Raw genomic sequence first — 22,977 nt, 5'->3', positions numbered from 1 at the left:
GCCTCCCAACAACTCTATGCTCCTGAAACCCAGTGCCCCCCATTCAGCACAAACTCTGTCTTCCCTGTGCATGCTTCCCTGGGGGAGCCCTGCTTCCCAATTTGCATCCATCCACCAAGTCTTGTCTACTCCATTTCTCACTCCCACCCCCACCCAAAGCTGTCCCATGCACATTGTATGTTTTTCAGGACATCATCCTCTATTGCCTCCTGCCTCCATTATACTGACTAATCCTTACTTCATCTCCATGCTGCTGCCCTAACAACCCATGCTTTTGGCTGGTCCGGTATATCCTATGCCCTCCCACCCAAGACTATCCATATCCCCTTCTCCATTAACCACCAGTGTTTCTGGCTTAGCCTGTGATCCTCCAAACCACCCACTACCTGACAGCTTCTGCTGTCTTTCCTGCCTCCAGCATGTTTTTTACAACCAGCATCTTCTGCTCCCATCTCCTTTGCATCCCCCTTCCCAGAATTACTTTCCACTTTTACACTTTCTCTTAAACATGGAAATTCAAACACAGTAACTTAAAATTAAAGGTTTTTTTCAAGTGAATTTCCTTTCAACCTGTAATCTCTAAGGATCAAGGAAATTGCCAGTTAAAGTGAGATTAACATCCAGAGGTTATCCCAAAACTCTGCAATCTGTGACTTCAGTAGGCTTTGGTTTGGTAACTCTCAGCACACAAGTCACATCAATAGCGTGCGCACAGGATACTTGTTCCGTTTTCAATTCGCATTGTGTGAACATAGAGCAGTGGTTTACTGTCAGCTGAGGGAGTAGTGTTGTCGGGGGGATATCCCTTGATCCTTTGTTTCATGGTTGAGCAGTGTGCATCATTGGACTGTTCTTGCTGTAAATTGTGGGATTCAAAGCAGAAGCCAGGTAGATTTTTTTTTTAAGCCCATATTTCTGCTGCCTGCGCCCCAGACTTCCTTCCTGTGTGGGCTAGCACAATTTTCAAATTGCTGTCTGCCAGCATGGACTCACTAATGCTCAGCTCCACTATCGTGGCAAGCGTGAATACACAGAGGCTGCTTGGACTGCATTACAGCATTCAAACCCAGACACATTCAGCACTGGACTTTCCTTGCCACACCATCGAGCAGATGCTGCGGGTCCAGGAGAATATTCAATGCAGCATCACTGGCTCCTCCAGCAACAGAACAACACTGGAAAACTGTTGCAGCAAGCTGCAGATGCTGAGTTGTTGGAACCAAAGGATCGGTTCAAGTGTCAGCACCATTTCTGGGCCCTGCCAACCTATGTAAAATGGTGGGAGACATTCATTCTGCATTAATGCCATGGAGGTTGGGCCAGTTATTCAGGGAGACCCCACTTTTCCTCTGATTCCCTGGTTAATGAAGCCATCCACAGGCCACTTGGTGGTTGAGTGTGTGTTTGGTCATTTGAAATGCAGATAGTACTGCTTATGGAATTATATGGAAGTATCAGGAAAAAAAATCCCCTAACCATTATAGCTGCATGTTGTGTTCTGCACAATATCTGTGAGACCAAGGATGATAGTCTTAGCAATGGGTGGTATGTGGAGTTGCAGAGACTTACTTGGTGGTTCAAGCAAGCAGCCAGGCATCCCGTAGAGAACACGAACACCCAGTGGAATATTGTCAGGGATGCCTTTTGTTCATATTTTGTGTCTTGAGGTTGACAACATGTGGACGTTCAGCTGCTAATCTACGGAGGCAGGTTGGGATAGCTGTGGGTAGTGCAATATTGTTTATGGTGATGGAAGAGGGGACTTGCCTATCTACTTCTGTAAAACCAAATTAATTATTTTAGCTTTACTTAAAGGATTTTGTGTATTACATGTCATGATGGACCAAAATGGATTTTTAATTATTTTTATTAGAAACAACAGTAACAAAGCCAAAAATAAAGGTTTAATTGAACTGATGGATAAATAACACCTTTTTATTTGAACATACATTTACCACAACAGTTAACTGACTAACCATCAAAAAGAAAACTTTTATATAAAACAACAGCGCAAACCAAACAATTCAAACTGGAAAAATAACAAGGTTGGAAGAAGGGTTTAAAATTGCAGGCTCATGTTCCCTCTGCCTCCTCCTGTATGCAGGGTACTGGGGTTGAGTGCTATGGCTCAAAATTTTCATGTATATTGCAAGGCTCAAAAATGCTGGCTCCCAGGAGCCAGTGTTCTTAGTGGGCAGATAATGGACCTGAGTGGAGAATGGCGTTTGGGACATGTGTTGTGTGGGGAGGAGTTGCTGTTGGTCCCAGTAGCCAGTATTGTCCAGAGGCTGAAGGACATGCTGGGTCCCAGTTTATGGGACTACATGGCTTGCTGGTCTAGCAGGAGCACGACCTTCAGCCTCTGGACAATACTGGCTACTGTAAAATGTCCATGAGTTGCCTCTGTATCTGCTTGTCTTTTTCCATGCTCTCCTTGGCCATGGCAATTGTTTTCCTTGGCTACTGCCACAATCTCCTAGGAGAGCTACATTTCTTTCTCTTTCTGGATCATCATGTACTGCCTCCACCTCTCAGTCAGTGCAGTTTTTCTCTGGGACTCTGCTATGAGTTGACCAAACATCTCTTCCTGAGTCTCCTTTTTTGCCCCCTTAGGTTGGCTAGCCTCTCAACAGTAGATAGAGGTTGTGTCCTTGGTGGTCTGGCTATTGCAGGTGCTGCGGTAGTGTGTGTGGGGAAAACAGTCACTTATTGTTCATGTTCCAGACAGGCCATGATAGGACTTTTTTTTTTTTTTTTTTTTTAGTATGTGTATGTGACTTTACAGTCTGCTGCATATGCAATTTGCCACTGTGGCGCGGGGGATGAGGATGGGGGGGAGTGGGTGGAATTATGCTCCAGTTTTGGTTTTGCAGTTTTGTTTGTGCATTTGAGTTGCATCTGTGAGTTTGGAGGGGTTATGGAGGGCATCGGGGAGGCCAAGCCAGATAGTAATCCCGTCTGCATCCACATTAGGTTGCCCTGACTCTTGATGACATTACACAGAGGTGGGTGATTAGGAAGCAGAGAATAGTCTTATTCAAAAAGCAAAAGGGCAGACCAGAAAGAGACGCATTGAAGTTGCTCACCAAGATGGTCCTCACAGAGGTGCTGCAAGAGTTGAAGGGCTTGTGAGCTATACTGGGGGGATGAGCATGCAGCCATTCCCTATAATGTGTGAACCAAAATTGAGCAGTTTCTCAGTCTTAAGTTCTTCTACTTTATCTCCATTGCAGACATAAAGTGCAAAGAAAAATAGATAGAGTCCTGCAATGATTGTCAAGTAGAATGTACCTTACAGGACATTTAAATCTCATCAGGGAAAAGTTCTGTTTGCACCTTTACCAGGCGTGTGATGTCCATGTAAACTATGAACACAATCAAACTTCTTTCCCTCTAAATATTGTCTTAATAAACTGTTTCACTTTGCACAAATAATTTTTTCATTATTTGAATGTGCTGCAGGAGGGAGGGTGGGGCAGAGGCTGCACCTGCGCCATGCTGCCAGCTGCCATTTCAGGCAGGCGAATAGGCAGGACAGATAAGGGAATGGGAAAGGAAAACAGGCAAATGAGTAAGCGCCCTCTATGCCACGGTCTTGAAAACTATCAATAGTCATGGCTTTTGCATGAGACAGGCCAGTCGCTCATGTGGAACAGCCACCATTCTGGAAATATTGGTGGGGGGTGTGCCAAACAGCGTGGGCCGAGGGAGGGAGGGCAGGCACAAGGGCTGGATATTTGGAAGGGCTCCTAGCTCACGTTCATCTGAAATGGCTACCTCCATGGGGCACTTGGAATAGAGTGTAGAAAAGCAATATAACACAATAATAGTAAAAAAAATTGGAAGGATAGGTACTTCCCTTCCAAAGTTACTTCCAGAGAATCTGCCTCTTCAGTTCTGGCCTGGGTTTCTAGCTGGGACCTGATCTCAGCCAATGCAGGGCAAGAATTGGGGTACTTTGCAGCAGGGTATTATTGTGGCTGCATTTCCAACTGGCCAGTGTCAGGGTCCTAAGTCCCCAAAAGATCATTGTCTCTCAGGGCACAGCTCCTCTCTGCCATCCTTCCCCACCCATCCTCCAGCAGGCCTTGCTGATTGTCCACAGTGGGCAGGAAAGTGTGGCCAGCGGGCTCTACATGGTGTCTTGGACAGGTTATGCTATAATTGTGTAGGATCGTGCAAGTTCATCATAAAATGGAGAGGTCACATGCCCCTTGCCGAATTGTATCCTTTTGTCCCCCCCTTTCAATGTACTTACTCCCAAGTTGCTTGATCTTTATCTGGCATTGGTTGGCATCCCAGTCATGGCCCCTCTTGGACATTTGCTTGGCAATGTCCATAAAAAGGTTTTTATTCAGGTAGCTGACCACAAGAGCTTTCTACACTAACACTTCTCCCCAGATAGCAATGAGATCCAGGGTCCCAGCACAGCTTCAAACAGCTGGGCACAGCATGTCGTGGGACTTCTGGAGCGCTATTGTGGTTGTATCACAAGAATGCTGATACGCTCGGATCCAGGAACAAATGGGTGAATTCTGGCTCTCTGCCAACCTTTATGAGGGAGGAGGGGATGTCCTGGGAACTTGACATCAGAGTCAGGGGAAGGCACACTGGTGGATAGGCAGGTCAGTAATGATTGACTTGCAAGGCACTGTTGGAAACATGGGGAAAAAGTGGTATGCAGCAGTTTTGTCCACATGAGCAGTAGACCACACTAATTCAATTTGCAGCAAAACCTAATCCATTTGGCAAGAGGACTCCAGAGTTCCTGGCAAATGTGGAGTGAGTGCACAGTGATGGATTATGTCGTGTGTATGCAAACCATTTTCAAACTGCACTCACGGATTTGATCCTCTTTTAAACCCCTGTGTAGACAAGCCCAAAGCCAGGGGTTCTCACAAGAAATTTTTTGGTGGCCTTAGACTGCAGCCACAAACTCCTGCTGGTGGTCGCTCTGACAATTTTTCTTAAAATACTTAATTAACTTTAGGAAAAACAAATAAATATGCACATATCCATGTCCAAATCATTGTAATTTATTTATGTTGGGATTTTTTCAGACTCAATAATAAAAATAATGTACAGTTGTCTCTATCCTTTACTGGACCTAAACAGAATAGAAACAAAATAAGGTGCTTTGCAAGTTCTTTTCTTTTTTGTTGTTTATCTTGTTTTTTTGGTTGCTAGTTTGTTTGTTTTTTAGACTTGCTAGTCTGCTCCTGTGAAAACTGATATTTGTAGGTTTGTTAATATCGCTTTTCACAGCAGACTTACTCAGCCCTGGTAAGCCCGGGGACAAATCAAGCTCTGAATGGAGAGGTGGGTAGGGAGGCAGCTGTGGCCAGGGCGATGGAGGGCTGGGGAAGGCGGGGCTATGGACGATGGAGGGGAGGGTGGTGAGCCCGGGGCTGGAGCCCAAAGCCCCATGGCCAGGGATTGGAGCCCGAAGCCCTGCAGCTGGAACCTGAAGTCCCATGACTGGAGCTGGAAGTCCGAGCCCCACTGCCCCTTGGAAAGAGGGGAACTCACACAGGCTGCCTGCTCCTCTGGTGTTTGTAGCTCCAGAGGGGGGCAGGGCCCAACCCCTACTGGTGGCCCCAGGGAAGGGTGAAAGCTTTGCTGCCCCCTCCTTCACCCCTCCCAGTCTCTACCCAGGAGGCTGTGGCCGCAAGAAAAAACCCTGGTGGCTGCATGCGGCCTTGGTGGCCACATTTGGGAAACGCTGCCCTCAGTGCATGTGACTATTTAGACAATACTTTTAACATTTCTTAAAAGGGAGTGTCAATAATCCATTTTAGTCTAATTTATGAGCATAAATATTTTTAAATCACTGACCTTATAAAATTACTCAAACAAAGTTACCACCAGTGACAAACTGTAGTTAACAATTAAGTGATATTCCTCAGGCTGTCATGCATACAGCCACATATTTTAAAATCTGAATCTATTTAAATAGAAAGCATCATGGTGCACAACATACATTCCGAAAGTTACACAAAGGGTTCCCTGGTATAATCACTCTGAACCTCCCAAGGCATTGAAGGGATTAATTTGACAACTGTTCCCCACTATTTTTATGTAGTGAGGTAGATCAGTTTAGACTTACATTCCTAATGATTTCACACCTGGAATGGCATAATACAGGCACTTATTCTGAGGAATTTGTGTAGTATAAGGCTGATTTTCCCCATAATTTAAGTGTGGGGGGTCATAATGTGAATCTTGATTATTTGATTTTTGGTAGACAGAAAGATGGAAACATTTTTCTACCGAATAAGTGCTGCACATTATCTACATTTATCAGCATGCAGATGCTATTCAAGACTTATTTTTTAGAAACAGAGAATCCGCATTAGTAGATTAATCACTGGCATTGATTTTCCACATTGCATAATATCAAAACCTACGGCTTGAAAAGCCTTCTCAGATGTAATTTTTCAAGGTGCATGCTAAAGGATTAAAGTGCTAGCTAAGAGGACCTTCAATCATTTAGTCTGATGCTGGATTGACAGACTTTACAGATGGAATTTCTCTACCCAGAGAACAGAAGAACCTTCATATATCTTTCATAAAATGAAATACATAAGCAGCCATCAGCTTGTGTTGACATTTGGTTACTACTTATCTCGGATGGATTTAAAACTAGTGCCTAAGAGGTGAAAAACTGAACTGGATATCACACTTCCCAACTTCATAGCCATCCAGTTCCGCTTCTTTGTTTTTTTAAACTTTTTGCAGCAGCTTTTAACAGGACCTCCTCTGTCATGGTAATTGTAGAAGACTATGGGAATGAAAGACTAATGATACTACACTGGAACAATACTTTCAAGGCAGCCAAGTTTGATAAACTTGGCTGGAAAAGTGAAAATTTACCATTTTTAAAGGCTGACCTCATGATGATGTTCTCTTAACATTTCTTTACCAGAGTTATAACATGACACACATGTTGTTCTAATATAATATGAAATACACTGGCATCTTCTGAAAAAATGATACGGGGTATAATTTGTCTGTTGACTTTCCTGCTGACATAGTAAGTATAAATAACCTCCCTTGGAAGTATCTAAGAGATTAGGATTTGGCTAGAATACCCCTATAGAGTATATATGCTCCGTGTTATTGCTTATTACCTTCTAGACATCTCAGGATTGCCCAGTACTCCCTAGTTTGATTTCATTGAGAATTTGTCTCAATAAAGCTAAAGGCTGAATTTTACTATTTTCCCTACAAAGGGTCAGATTCTTTCCTCATGCCCCATTCAACACCACTAGACTCAATGAGATTGTATATCAGAAATCAGGGTAGAATTTGGCTCTAATTCTTTAAGGAATATAGTTGGGTTTAGATTTTCCAGTGTGCATTATTTTGTATTTACCAATGTTGAATTTCATCTGCCATTTTGTTGCCCAGTCACCCAGTTTTATGAGATCCCTTTGTAACCCTTTGCAGTCAGCTTTGGACTTAACTATCTTGAGTAATTTAATATCGTCTGTAAACTTTACCACCTCACTATTTACCCCTTTTTCCAGATCATTTATGAATCTGTTGAACAGCACTGGTCCCAGTATAGATCTTTGGGGAACCTCTCTCCATGGTGAAAACTGACCTTTCATTCTTATCTTTCTGTCCTATCTTTTAATGATCCATGAGAGGACCTTCCCTCTTATCCCCTGAGGCTACACAGACCCAAGTGGCTTGAAAGCACAGGCGATCCAAGGGTTAGGCTCATTAAAGCTGACTGGTGACCATCCACTGACAGGGGGACTCAGCTAGGGATGTAATAGTGGCCTTTCCTTTCTGTCCACGTAGCTGAATCTCTCTCCAGACCCTCCACATTTCTCATCTTGACGACTGCAACATTGTCATCTCTGACCATGAGAAATGCAATTTTGTACAGTTTGTATCCATTTAAAACGCAGCTGTAAACTTCATTTTCATGGTTCATCACTTCAACCATTCCACACCTCTCTTGCATCCCTACAATGGCTCCCCCTTTTCCACCGTATGAAACACAGAGTAGTCATTTTCATTTTTAAGTCCTTCATGGCTTATTCCTCGTATCACCAGTTATTTTGTGTACACTATCGAGATATCAGTTCCCATCTCTGTTCTGCTAATGATTCCAGCCTTCGTTGCCAATTTCTTAAATTTTAAAACAAGCATTTTACACTCTCTCTTCTGCTACCCCATGCATGGAAGGAGCTCCTCTGAAACACTCATAAAGTCAGCTCATTGCCCTCTTTCATATCCCATCTTAAAATTCTCCTCTGCTGTGATGCATACAAAGAATTTGTTAGTAATTAGGCAACTGGTACATTTTGACTGCTCTTCTCTTTCTCAGTAATATTGTCTTGTTGCTACCTTGTGCTCCCATGTTTGTTTGGTGTATCCACCAGTTCTCTCTTGTCTTATATGTAAACCTCAAGCTCTTTGTGTTTGCACAGCACCTGATACAATGCTATTAATACCAACCATGGGAGAAGTCTTCCTGAAAAAAGTAGGGTTCTGCTACATTTACTAAGAGTAGAAACCTCACTCCAGAGGCAGAACACACAAGTCTGCATGTAAGAGACAGCACTGATAGTGGTACGGAGAGATCCCAAGACAGCCTACAGAGCTACAGCAACCAACCAGATATCCTGAGTAGACAGAGCAGTTATAGAAGCCTAGTACATGATTCCGCTGCAGCACAGCACATAAGTATTGAGACTGAGGCCAGCCTCATACTGATTACATACTGATTACATAGCAGCTAATGTAGAGATCATTCTAATGGAACAGATAAATCAGTGTTCTGCCCTGTTCTGAACATAAGGTTGCACAGGTTTTTCTTTTTTACTCAGAAACGATCTCTTCCTTACAATTTGCGGTGGGGGGCAAATGGGTTTTCTGGACTGAAAAGTAAGTAATAAAGACAACAGAATGGTGAATGAAATATGAATGGATGTGAATTGGCATGTCTTTAACTACCTTTTCTGAGTCCAGCATTCCTGAATAATTTAAAATTCTTTTCAGGGATTGAGTATATTCAGAAATCTTCACAGCTATACATAATGCTCCACATCAGTCTAAATGCATTTATATTAGCACAAGGCTTTTTACCCAGGCAAAAACTATTAATACAAAAATATTAACATTTGCATTGAGCCAGGGTTGCAAATCTTAGTTTCACCAAATTTTTCTTAATATCATATCACCATCCCTACAAGTGTTGCTTATAAAACTGAGGGAAGATTTAGATACATTTTGTATAAAAATAAAATCACTTGAGCCCCAGTGATGTTTCAGCTGAGCTGCTTTAAGGACCATACATAGTATCCAAATTAATGTTTAAAGATTAGGCCAATTTCCATTTTCTTCAGATGGAGAGAATGAATTTGTTATACTTTAAACTAGTTTTGCTTGACAAATAATACTTAGATCAAAGCATTTCAGATCAAGGGTGGGAAAAACTTAAAAGGTTTTTAGGATTAAGAACTGTAGACGTTTTATTTTTAAGTTGCAGTGTTCCATAAAAAGCTCTAACACAATTTTGAAATAATATTGTTTTGAAGCATGTTTACTAATTAAATTAATTACTTTTATAGCTTATGCTTTAAAATAATTTTAATTTCATCACAGTCCATTGGTTGAAGGGCTGTCATTGGTCTTGGTACTCTTTATCCTCTCTGTTTCAAAAGGAGTTGACACATGATGTCTTTTCTAGGACTTTGACTTGGTGACCGCTAAGGCATGAGGCATATGCAATCCTAGAAATGTAGGGCTGGAAGCAACCTTGAGAAGTCTTTTAGTCCATCCCTACATGCTTATGCAGGAAGGAGTATACCTAGTTCATCCCTGACAATTGTTTGTCCAACCTGTTCTTAAAAACCTGTAGCAATGGAGATTACATAATCTCCCTTGGTGTTACCTATTCCAGAATTTAACTATTCTTATAGTTAGAAAGTTTTTTCTAATATCGAACATAAATCTCCCTTGCTGCAGATTGTCCTACCTTCAGTGGACTTGAAGAATAATTGATCACTGTCCTCTTTATTAACAGTCCTTAACACATTTGAAGGCTGTCCCCCTATAGTCTTCTTTTCTCACACCTAGTTTTTTTAAGCTTTCCTTATAGATTGTGTGGTAGACATTTACTGATATTTGTAAATACCAAGGCTCAGAGAGTAATTGGTTAGTGAGGGGCAGAGGAGGTGGTCAAGGTCACCATGTTGTACTGCATAGCTTTTGTTTCACTTAGTTTCATGGACCTACCCCGGCTAACTGTTTTAAATGATTTTGGCATCCATGCAGACAATGGCTGTACTGGGTTGACTCAAGATCATATGTCTGATATTTGCCTTTCCCATCCAGATTGGGGCTCTATCCGTATAGGTGGCATATTCTTTAGATATTGGTTTTGAACTGAGTTTTTAGAAGGTTGAAAAGTGTCCTGATATGGTCCAATCAACTTCTTCTGTTTGACAGTAAAACATACTTTTGCCCCTATCATGGGAGAAGACTTATTTTACTGGTCTACTCAGGAAGATTGAATGACCTGATGGTACTATCTAGTTTTCTAAGTGTAAATATGTTACAGCTGATGTCCATGCCTATCAGTATCCTCAGAGTTCTCTCCCTATATGTCATCCTCAAAGTTGGTTTTTATATCCAAATTATCTGCAAAAGATGAACCATCTGGGATGAAGATGAGAGCTCCAGTGGTAAAAATCACAATCCAAGTCTGATTTCAGCCTAGAGGGATTTTAAGGTTCTTTGCCATATCTATATTGGAGGCATAAGGGAGATAGTCTCTCTCCCCAGGACATTCTTAATATGTAGAATTTGGTTTCTCCCCCATCAGAACTAGGGTCTGTACATTTTTAAGGCATGATGTAAGGCCTCTCTCTCTTCTTCCATGCTTTTGCTTAATTAAGGTTGATTTTAGTGATGGGAATCCCATAGTTTTGCAACAGTACAAATGTCTTCTTAACACTTTGTACAATGCTCAGAAACTTCAGGCACTTTTGTAAGCAAAAAATGGTTAAATAAGTAACTATAAGAGTAATGTAAAAATATGAGGAGAGGAAAATTTAGGGTGAATATCACAAAATATTTGTTAATGGTAATAGCTGTTACACTGTGAAATAGCCTTCCGAAAGGACGTAATGAAAGTCCTAATCTCTTGAGTTATTTAAAACTGAAAAAAGCAAAAACCTTGGAAAATATTCTTTAGGGAACCATACTACGTTAATTTCCATTGAATAGACAAGATGACCTCTAGAGAGACAAGGAGGGTGAGATAATATCTTTTATTGGACCAACTTCTGTTGGTGAGAGAGACAAGATTGTCCAAAATAGTCCAATAAAAAATATTACCTCACTCACCTTGTGTCTCTAATATGCTGCGACTCATATGGCTACAATTATACTGCATACAAGATGACCTCTAAACTTTTCCATTTCTCTGATTCAAAGACCCTATGTCCCAATTCCCTGTTACATATCTGTTTTGCTACTGTGGTTTTGGCCCTTCTTTTCTTCTAGTTGATTTTTTGTCCATCTCCTTCAAGTTGTGTCTAATGCATACAGTGAGCTGTAGAGCCATATTGAGCTTCTCTGCAGATAAGAGTTTAGTAGCTCCAGAGACATGCCCACTGATGGAAACCTGGTGAAGTGTGTTACACAAAACTGCATTTTCACTATGTAAATTTTATATTTATATATTGTGCTCTTGAAATACTCCTTCTCCTGACTGTATAGAGAAACTCTGCAAAACCTGGGCATGAAAGAAGCAAGGAAAATCCAGTCTCTGCAACATAATGGTCGGAAACCAGATAGTTTTGTACCATAGACCAAAAGAACTCTCTTATCAAAGTCTTCATATTGATGTTCCTAAAGCACTCCCCTTTCTAACTCTCTAATTTATATATTGTCTGCCACAGACACTACTCTACAAAAAGAAAAGGAGTACTTGTGGCACCTTAGAGGCTAACCAATTTATCTGAGCATGAGCTTTCGTGAGCTACAGCTCACTTCATCGGATGCATACCGTGGAAACTGCAGCAGACTTTATATACACACAGAGATCATGAATCAATACCTCCTCCCACCCCACTGTCCTGCTGATAATAGCTTATCTAAAGTGATCATCAAGTTGGGCCATTTCCAGCACAAATCCAGGTTTTCTCACCCTCCACCCCCTCACACACAAACTCACTCTTCTGCTGGTAATAGCCCATCCAAAGTGACAACTCTCTACACAATGTGCATGATAATCAAGGTGGGCCATTTCCTGCACAAATCCAGGTTCTCTCACCCCCTCACCCCCCTCCAAAAAACACACACACAAACTCACTATCCTGCTGGTAATAGCTCATCCAAAGTGACCACTCTCCCTACAATGTGCATGATAATCAAGGTGGGCCATGTCCAGCACAAATCCAGGCTTTTTCACCGCCCCCCCTTTTTTTTTTCCCGGGGACACACACACACACACACACAGACTCACTCTCCTGCTGGCAATAGCTCATCCAAACTGACCACTCTCCAAGTTTAAATCCAAGTTTAACCAGAACGTCTGCGGGGGGGGGTAGGAAAAAACAAGGGGAAATAGGCTACCTTGCATGATGGCTTAGCCACTCCCAGTCTCTATTTAAGCCTAAATTAACAGTATCCAATTTGCAAATGAATTCCAATTCAGCAGTTTCTCGCTGGAGTCTAGATTTGAAGTTTTTTTGTTTTAAGATAGCGACCTTCATGTCTGTGATTGCGTGACCAGAGAGATTGAAGTGTTCTCTGACTGGTTTATGAATGTTATAATTCTTGACATCTGATTTGTGTCCATTTATTCTTTTACATAGAGACTGTCCAGTTTGACCAATGTACATGGCAGAGGGGCATTGCTGGCACATGATGGCATATATCACATTGGTGGATGTGCAGGTGAACGAGCCTCTGATAGTGTGGCTGATGTTATTAGGCCCTGTGATGGTGTCCCCTGAATAGATATGTGGGCACAGTTGGCAACGGGCTTTGTTGGAAGGATAAGTTCCTGGGTTATAGTTCTGTTGTGTGGTATGTGGTTGTTGGTGAGTATTTGCTTCAGGTTGCGGGGCTGTCTGTAGGCAAGGACTGGCCTGTCTCCCAAGATTTGTGAGAGTGTTGGGTCATCCTTCAGGATAGGTTGTAGATCCTTAATAATGCGTTGGAGGGGTTTTAGTTGGGGGCTGCAGGTGACGGCTAGTGGCGTTCTGTTATTTTCTTTGTTAGGCCTGTCCTGTAGTAGGTGACTTCTGGGAACTCTTCTGGCTCTATCAATCTGTTTCTTCACTTCCGCAGGTGGGTTTTGTAGTTGTAAGAAAGCTTGACAGAGATCTTGTAGGTGTTTGTCTCTGTCTGAGGGGTTGGAGCAAATGTGGTTGTATCGCAGAGCTTGGCTGTAGACGATGGATCATGTGGTGTGGTCAGGGTGAAAGCCGGAGGCATGTAGGTAGGAATAGCGGTCAGTAGGTTTCCGGTATAGGGTGGTGTTTATGTGACCATTGTTTATTAGCATGGTAGTGTCCAGGAAGTGGATCTCTTGTGTGGACTGGACCAGGCTGAGGTTAATGGTGGGATGGAAGTTGTTGAAATCATGGTGGAATTTCTCAAGGGCTTCTTTTCCATGGATCCAGATGATGAAGATGTCATCAATATAGCGCAAGTAGAGTAGGGGCTTTAGGGGATGAGAGCTGAGGAAGCGTTGTTCTAAATCAGCCATAAAAATGTTGGCATACTGTGGGGCCATGCGGGTACCCATAGCAGTGCCGCTGATCTGAAGGTATACATTGTCCCCAAATGTAAAATAGTTATGGGTAAGGACAAAGTCACAAAGTTCAGCCACCAGGTTAGCCGTGACATTATCGGGGATAGTGTTCTTGACGGCTTGTAGTCCATCTTTGTGTGGAATGTTGGTGTAGAGGGCTTCTACATCCATAGTGGCCAGGATGGTGTTATCAGGAAGATCACCGATGGATTGAAGTTTCCTCAGGAAGTCAGTGGTGTCTCGAAGGTAGCTGGGAGTGCTGGTAGCATAGGGCCTGAGGAGGGAGTCTACATAGCCAGACCATCCTGCTGTCAGGGTGCCAATGCCTGAGATGATGGGGCATCCAGGATTTCCAGGTTTATGGATCTTGGGTAGTAGATAGAATATCCCAGGTCGGGGTTCCAGGGGTGTGTCTGTGCGGATTTGATCTTGTGCTTTTTCAGGGAGTTTCTTGAGCAAATACTGTAGTTGCTTTTGGTAACTCTCAGTGGGATCAGAGGGTAATGGCTTGTAGAAACTGGTGTTGGAGAGCTGCCGAGCAGCCTCTTGTTCATATTCCGACCTATTCATGATGACAACAGCACCTCCTTTGTCAGCCTTTTTGATTATGATGTCAGAGTTGTTTCTGAGGCTGTGGATGGCATTGCGTTCCGCATGGCTGAGGTTATGGGGCAAGTGATGCTGCTTTTCCACAATTTCAGCCCGTGCACGTCGGCGGAAGCACTCTATGTAGAAGTCCAGTCTGCTGTTTCGACCTTCAGAAGGAGTCCACCTAGAATCCTTCTTTCTGTAGTGTTGGTAGGGAGGCCTCTGTGGATTAGTATGTTGTTCAGAGGTATTTTGGAAATATTCCTTGAGTCGGAGACGTCGAAAATAGGATTCTAGGTCACCACAGAACTGTATCATGTTCGTGGGGGTAGAGGGGCAGAAGGAGAGGCCCCGAGATAGGACAGCTGCTTCTGCTGGGCTGAGAGTATAGTTGGATAGGTTAACAATATTGCTAGGTGGGTTGAGGGAACCATTGCTGTGGCCCCTTGTAGCATGTAGTAGTTTAGAAAGTTTAGTGTCCTTTTTCTTTTGTAGAGAAGCAACGTGTGCGTTGTAAATGGCTTGTCTAGTTTTAGTAAAATCCAGCCACGAGGAAGTTTGTGTGAAAGGTTGGTTTTTTATGAGAGTATCCATTTTTGAGAGCTCATGCTTAATCTTTCCCTGTTTGCTGTAGAGGATGTTGATCAGGTGATTCCGCAGTTTCTTAGAGAGCGTGTGGCACAAGCTGTCAGCATAGTCTGTGTGGTATGTAGATTGTAATGGATTTTTTACCTTCAGTCCTTTTGGTACGATGTCCATCTGTTTGCATTTGGAAAGGAAGATGATGTCTGTCTGTATCTGTACAAGTTTTTTCATGCAGTTGATAGATTTCCACTCCATACGGCTAAATGCAGTGCCTTGCATAATGACAGGTTTCAGAGTAACAGCCGTGTTAGTCTGTATTCGCAAAAAGAAAAGGAGTACTTGTGGCACCTTAGAGACTAACCAATTTATTTGAGCATGAGCTTTCGTGAGCTACAGCTCACTTCATCGGATGCATACCGTGGAAACTGCAGCAGACTTTATATGCACACAGAGATCATGAAACAATACCTCCTCCCACCCCACTGTCCTGCTGGTAATAGCTTATCTAAAGTGATCATCAAGTTGGGCCATTTCCAGCACAAATCCAGGTTTTCTCACCCTCCACCCCCAAACTCACTCTCCTGCTGGTAATAGCCCATCCAAAGTGACAACTCTCTACATAATGTGCATGATAATCAAGGTGGGCCATTTCCTGCACAAATCCAGGTTCTCTCACCCCCTCACCCCCCTCCAAAAAACACACACATAAACTCACTATCCTGCTGGTAATAGCTCATCCAAAGTGACCACTCTCCCTACAATGTGCATGGTAATCAAGGTGGGCCATGTCCAGCACAAATCCAGGCTTTCTCACCCCCCCCCCCCTTTTTTTTTCCCGGGGAGAGAGAGAGAGAGACACACACACACACACACACACACACAGACTCACTCTCCTGCTGGCAATAGCTCATCCAAACTGACCACTCTCCAAGTTTAAATCCAAGTTTAACCAGAATGTCTTGGGGGGGCGGGGTAGGAAAAAATAAGGGGAAATAGGCTACCTTGCATAATGACTTAGCCACTCCCCGTCTCTATTTAAGCCTAAATTAATAGTATCCAATTTGCAAATGAATTCCAATTCAGCAGTTTCTCGCTGGAGTCTGGATTTAAAGTTTTTTTGTTTTAAGATAGCGACCTTCATGTCTGTGATTGCGTGACCAGAGAGATTGAAGTGTCTCCGACTGTGCAAGGAGTACACTTGTTCTTATCTTGCTCAGAGGAGGGAATTCCATTATACACCACATATACGTAACTAGTCATGCAGAAGATCACTTAACACTTTCATTTGCTCTTGGTATAATGATGTAGACTTGATTGGACAAACAGAAAATCCCTTGGATTTCCAGAAAGATTCAATATGCTATCACTGCTCTGTTGTGCTGCAGAGGAAACCTGAAACTTATACCGAGGATGAAATTCTAATTGAATTCCTTCCAAAAATTATGTATCTTGTAATTAACACAGATAGAACAAGGTTTTGTGCAGTCTTACTCTATGACTAAGAAGCTACTCTATTAAATTCTTATTTTGTGTTCATTATTATGGTGTCTGTGTGCCTGGAGACATTTATGTATTTCAGCTACTCAACATAGTGAAATGACTGTGTATCACACCACTCCTCTAACCCTTCCAGTAGTGAAATGGTAGGCTGTTTCAGTTACCTACCATCTAAGTGTCAGTTATGCACTAAGTTAAGTTTATCTGGCTTAATTTAAACAATCATTTCCATTTTCTCCCTTTCTCCTCTGAGTTGCTTTGAATGCCAACAGAATTCATTTTGTAAATTGTGTGGCTGAGGAGCATACTGTGACATTTCTCTGTTGTTTCAACATCATGTGAGCTTACCCAGGAATTAAACAGTTCATAAAATCCTTTAAAATTATAAAAGTGAAGTTGGAAAAGTTACAGTTAAGGGGATTGGATTGATGAGAATTTGGAACATAACATTACTGTGTCATTTTGAGTATGTAGAGTTTTTATTCTTTAAGCATAAAGGACACACAAATTGTCCATGAAATTGGGCTTAACGATTTTTCAACAAGCAAACATTCAATGCCTGCAAAATGTAGAAGAATTTTTTGTGATTGTGCAAAGATTATTGTAATGCTAAAATGTTCTGGTGCTGTTACAAAGACTAAGGCCTTTTTCAGTAGCAGGAAGCACCTGCCAACTTCACCTATTGAGTTGACCACTCAGTGATTACTCTTTATTCGTCTGTGTTCCAAGATATTGTGCTGCTTCTATATGAAGTGTTAATATAAAATAACCATTTTAATATAAGATGTTATGGTTTTTGGTTGTAGGAGAATCCAAATCCTCACATGGCATTCCAGAAAGTTCCACGGCCCACTGAGGGATCCCATTTACGAGTTCATATCCTTCCTTTCCCCAAAATTAATGACAGCCGGGTTCAGGAACTAATTCAAGAAGGCCTGGCTAAGAACCAAAGTGTACCACCTGCTGCTCGGGTAGAAAAAAAGTGTGTGGTTCCTCCTGGTCCGCCTGTTGGTATGTTGCATTGTTATCTGCCATATATTTATGAGTCCATATTAGCATGAGTGGAAACATCTACTTTAGTTAAAACGTGTTTTAATGGGGTGTTTACCTGAGAGATGGGGGAAGGCAAGAAGGGAATTCTTATCGTAATGAATTGAACATATCATTAATATATCAAATTTGTTGTTCCCAATTCAGCACTTATATAGTGGGTTGGTTTCAGAATTTATGTAAAATCCATGTTCCATTTCAATACCTTTTTTATAAGAGCTAGGTATTATAAACTTTCTCAGAACAAATGCAAATAAAAAGTTTACCAAAGAAATGAGGAACTTGCCTTTATCTGATTGAACTGTAGATTTTCCAGTGTACACCTTTTTAATATTAATTCCCCTTCCTCATGTTGGCTATGTCAGCACACATAGTAGCTCATTTTATGTGTATGTATGGTGGGAGGGAATGTGGAGGGTATATTCTGCTCTCACATCCGTGGCGTTCTCTCTATTTTTGATGGGGGGAAGGTGGAGGGAAAGAGAGAGAGCAAGAGAACGCTAGATCTTCTATCAAATAATCTCTAGAATTCAGCAAATCCTAGTCTAGATAGGAGAACTGAGTTGTAAACTTGCTTTTCAAGTCATAAGATCCTTTAAATACTTGATTCTTCTGAGGATTTTTGTTATGGAGGATCCAGTTTTGTAAATCCTTTGAAACAGCTCTAGGTTCCTCTACTTTAAGGAACCATATATTATTTAATCAGTTTATTTAAAAGGGTGGTTCTTAGCACAATATACACAATGTTCATTGGACTGTCAACAGAAAAATCTGAAATTTGTCAGGGTTCATTGATTTGCACATATTTGAGTGTAAGAATCCTCATGTGAAAATGATGAATTACCCCCTTTGTTTTAGTAGAAGGATGCAATACATCAGGTTTCATGCAAGACTTGAGTGTCTGCCTACACTTGTTTCAGTGTACATGATGACAGAAGTAATAGATAGTGAACTATCAATTTATTTAATAAATCGTTCTGTTTTTTTAAAAACCAGGCAAATATGGAACTATGCAGTTGCTTAACCTACAGCAGACTAAAAAATAAGACCTGTTTTAATTAGCCATTGCAGTTTGTTGGATTTAAAACTTAGGAGAGATAACAGATATGGTTGTACACTTTTGCAGCAAGGCAAAACAAAGATGCAAATCTGCATAACAAAGAGGTTGTCAGAGAGAGTATAACTTTAGGAAAGTGAAATTACAAACAGAAATTTGAAGTGTTTCTGTCATACTGAGTTTGGTGAGTGTAAAAAAAAAAAAGTATGGTTAGCATTGTGAGATGGAGCCAAGGAAAGGTTCTACACAAATTTATTATCAACTGGCCTGGTAGCACCTCCAGCATGAATCTGTGTGTGTGGACAAACCAAAGAAGAGAGATTAAGACGAGGAGTCAGGAAGGGCAGAAATTTTTTAAAAAGACGTATAAGTTGAAATAATTAAACAGTTGTACTCATGTAACTCGGTGATTTCCATCCCTGTACAGTAAAAATGAAAATAAATGACAGGGTCATGGAATTCACTTTTTTCATGCCATATTGGTTAGGATAGTGATCTTGAAATCCAAACTCAATTAGTATGTTAATACCATTAATTTAGTTTTACAGGTTGGAGTCTGGTCGTCTATATGAAACAGACAAGCAAATAAATACTCCATTTAAAATTCAGAGCACAACCACCAGCAAACCAGCTGCAGGCTGTTCTGCATAAGGGTAACTGAAGAAAAGCAAGACTGAGCAATAACTTGTTTTTAAAGGCTACTTAACAGTTTGTAAATTCCTTCTCATATAAGCCTAATAATGACAAACAACTAAGCAAAATAAAATTTAGACTTGAAGCCATGTTAGGATTTTTCTAAAAGTACTGTCTAATTACTATTTGTGGCTTTTACAGAGAAACTGTTTCTCATCTATGTGTACTTCTCTTTCTTTGTTAGTTTCCATAATGGAAAAGACCAATACAGTTTTCAACAGTGCACAGAGGCTGGAAGTTGTTAGAAACTGCATCTCATTCATATTTGAAAATAAAATTTTGGAGACTGAAAAGGTAATAATAATAAAAAAGTTAACTCTCCTAAATAAGCATTTACTGCCTACAAGTTAAACTAGCACATGGTAAGTGACTGACTGACTGACTGACCTCCTCACAAACCCTGTCACATTTCTTGTCATATTTTTTAATGTTCATTATCTGTTCAGTCATTTAAATGAGTGATAATGGTAAGCAGTATAACCACCAAGGGGTCTAAATACAGTACCATATGGTAGTGTGCAATTGCTCCCTCTGAAGACCTGTTTTTAATGTTCAGTATGCTCGTTCAATTTTTGGCTAACCATCCAGAGATTATTCATCACATATTATTTTCCATATGGGTTTACAAAAAAGATCATTGAGAGTTTCAGCCTAATTTTCCAGTTGTGAGGCATGTGAACAAAATATAGGCATAGTCATTTAATCTCATTGTTTGCCAACAGGTGCTCTATTGAACTTTTCAGTTAAGTTAATTCTTGTTTGTTTTAAAAGTGATAACAGAATTTAGTGCAATGTGTAGAACACAAGACATACTTAACAATTTGACTGACTCATTTTTAGTAAAATCCACTAGTAACTTGCCACAATTGTTATCCTTGATAGTTGTATTACTTCTGCCTTTCAGATGTGACCAGCTTTTGTGGATTCTATCCATGGAATTTTACAACTATAAATTCAACAGCATATCATTTATTTATTTTTTACAACAAAAAGCTCAGGACAGAAAGCCAAGTGGATTGTCACCTTGATCCAGAAAACAAATTAGAGCTTTAATTCTATTTTTTTTCAGTTTTACTACATATATAGTGGTGAAATCCATGTGATAAAATGAATTCTTAAGTGTCTTTGTCTCACTTGCATTGTGACCACAAATCCACCTGTTTTGAGACTATTTCGAACACTCCAAACCTCTAAGCAACTTCAAATGGCTGCATTTAAAGGGAGTAGGAAAAGTTGAACCAGAAATGTTATTTCTCCCCCACTCATTAGATTTGGTGGAAGTTGCCTTTCAAATTTCACAGATCAGTGGTTCATGCCAGACAGTATTCAATCCTGAAATAGGAACGTAGATTAATGATGTCAGAACTCATCAAGGCTGTAAAATGACATATTAGAAGTGAATTTGTAGTTATTATGTCTGGAAAAGTTATTTTAGGAAATTTGTAGAGATTTCTAAAATTTAACTATAAATTTGCTCTCGTTGGAGATGAGTTCATGTATAGATGAGTTCATCTTAGTGATAGATGAGTTCATGTAACTGTATAGATGAGTTCATGTAACTAAGTCACTTGACTTTAGTAGTGGAGGGGTATGAAGGAATCCCAATAACATTCGTAATAATTTTTCTAAGTATTTTTAAAATAGTTTTTCCATAAAATATGTAGTTTATTTAGAATGCATCATAGCGTGGTATAAAGATTTTATTGGGACTTGTTTGGGATGATCTACATCCGAGGAAGTGTAGCTCACGAAAGCTTATGCTCAAATAAATTTGTTAGTCTCTAAGGTGCCACAAGTCCTCCTTTTCTTCTTATAACATACTAGTGGCTCCACTGCTTGTGAATAATATGTCCATCCCAGACTCATGCTGAAAAACTTTATAACTCACTATATATCAGGACAGATTCTCAGGACCTAGCCCATCATATGTTCTGCTCTACCAGAGGGACAGAGAGCCCTCACTCTCATGCACAATAATCTTCTGACTGATTTCATATTTGTTTTGTTACTTATCTGTATTCATTTTTTCCCACTTAGGGATTTAACAGAAAATTTCTGCAGTTTATTATTGGTGTATATAAAAAGAGCAATCAGAGCTTGAAAGTCAATGCCTGGTTTAGCATAAAACCAGTTATCATGAGAATTTGATGTTCTGGCTCTGGATTCATTTGGGCATTTAATTTACTGTTCTTATTTGCTGTTCTTATTCTTGACAAAGAATTAATGACAGCCAGAATTTCAGTGGCATTTCAGATCATTTTAATGAGGTTAGGATTTCTTGTCTGCAGACTCTGCCCGCTGCGTTGAGGGCACTAAAAGGAAAGGCAGCTCGACAGTGCCTGACACAGGAGCTAAGCCTGCATGTTCAGCAAAATCGGGCAATACTGGACCACCAGCAGTTTGATTACATAGTGCGGATGATGAACTGTACCTTACAGGTATTTTATGCTTCTTTTGGCCTCCTTTCCATCCCTCCCTGGTTATTTTAAAACAGCATTGGTGAAACAAAATAGGGTTTGATCAGGTGGCAATGCACGATAGTAGATTTAACAAGTGTTACCTGTCCATAGAGTTCTGAGACCTGTAGAGTTGAAAAGATAACAAGCCAAGATCCACAGTGCTCTGGCCAACTACATCTATTTAGTATTTGGAAAGTAGTCCATAGTGTTAAATCTCCTTTCCATTCATACTGTCGTATGCTGTTCAATTTTTTGTTTTCTTTTGAAAAATATTAATTATTCCATTAAGCATATTGCCATCCTTAAAGAAATTGCCTTTTAAAAGTGTTTCAATTGATTTGAAGCTCAGGATCTGTCTATTTGATGCTATTTCTGTTGAGAACCTAAGCTTGAGTATTCTTTACTGACATTTTGCATGGTGAAATCCAGTGGTTCTGAGAAGTGCCATCAGTATGGACAAAAGCATAGACCATCCATTATCAAGTGAGTAGTGCCAGTTGATTGGTTCAGTATCAGTTAGAGAGTTCCCTTTCACTATAGACCATCAATACAGAAATGGATTCACTTGTCTCACTTGCCAAAGACAATTTTAACAACAACAGTTTATTTTATCTAATTAATGATATTGTGTGTTACATAGCAAAAATTTACTTATTGGCGAGAGAGAAAATTTTGACTCCATTATAAAGATGACAGCTTTAATTTAGTTTCAGTTAACTAGTAAAAGCGATTGGGAGACTGGTATTCATGCTTGTCAGTGGTGAGATTTTAGTGTTGTAGGTGCTCCCTACAGCTATTTATACCTTGCTTTTGAGATAATTCTAATGATATTTTTTTAAAGTATTCCGTAGCCAAAGTCTGACCAGCCTATTCCAGCCAAACTAAAGTAAAATAAAATAAAATATGTAGATCATTTTGGCCTTCATTTGAACTATTTAGTCTGCCTATGCACTGGCATGTACTTGTCAGAAATTGTAGGTCTGATCTAAAAGTCGGTAGGGTTTCAGCCTAACATATGAATATGTTTAAAATATTTTACATTTTTAGAGTGTGATAATGTTTGCTGTGGGTAATTTGTGTCTCTAACCTTTTTTCCTTTAAATCATTAAAGTTCTAAGAATTACATTGCAAAATGTAAAAGAAAGATCTTTGAATATCAGCTCTTTACGGGTTTCCATTCTTAAAACAAAGGGGCAAGCAAATTTGCTAATTTTAATTCATCTGGCTAGTTGTTTTAAAAATGTTTCTCAGTGTTTTAATAT

General features: G+C 40.5%; 1 protein-coding gene across 1 annotated transcript in view; it reads left to right on the top strand.

The window, feature by feature from the left end:
- Window positions 1–22,977, top strand: part of SBF2 (SET binding factor 2) — a 553,147-nt gene that overhangs the window by 344,540 nt on the left and 185,630 nt on the right. Inside the window, exons 14-16 of the mRNA XM_077818401.1 lie at window positions 17,263–17,467; window positions 19,441–19,550; window positions 21,545–21,694. Coding sequence (XP_077674527.1) covers window positions 17,263–17,467; window positions 19,441–19,550; window positions 21,545–21,694 — 465 coding nt within the window. The remainder of the gene's footprint in view (window positions 1–17,262; window positions 17,468–19,440; window positions 19,551–21,544; window positions 21,695–22,977) is intronic.

This window comes from Eretmochelys imbricata, chromosome 6 (assembly GCF_965152235.1).
Source record: "Eretmochelys imbricata isolate rEreImb1 chromosome 6, rEreImb1.hap1, whole genome shotgun sequence".
Lineage (NCBI taxonomy): Eukaryota > Metazoa > Chordata > Testudines > Cheloniidae > Eretmochelys > Eretmochelys imbricata.
Note: the sequence above shows the minus strand (reverse complement) of the source record. Positions and strands in the feature narration are given on the sequence as shown.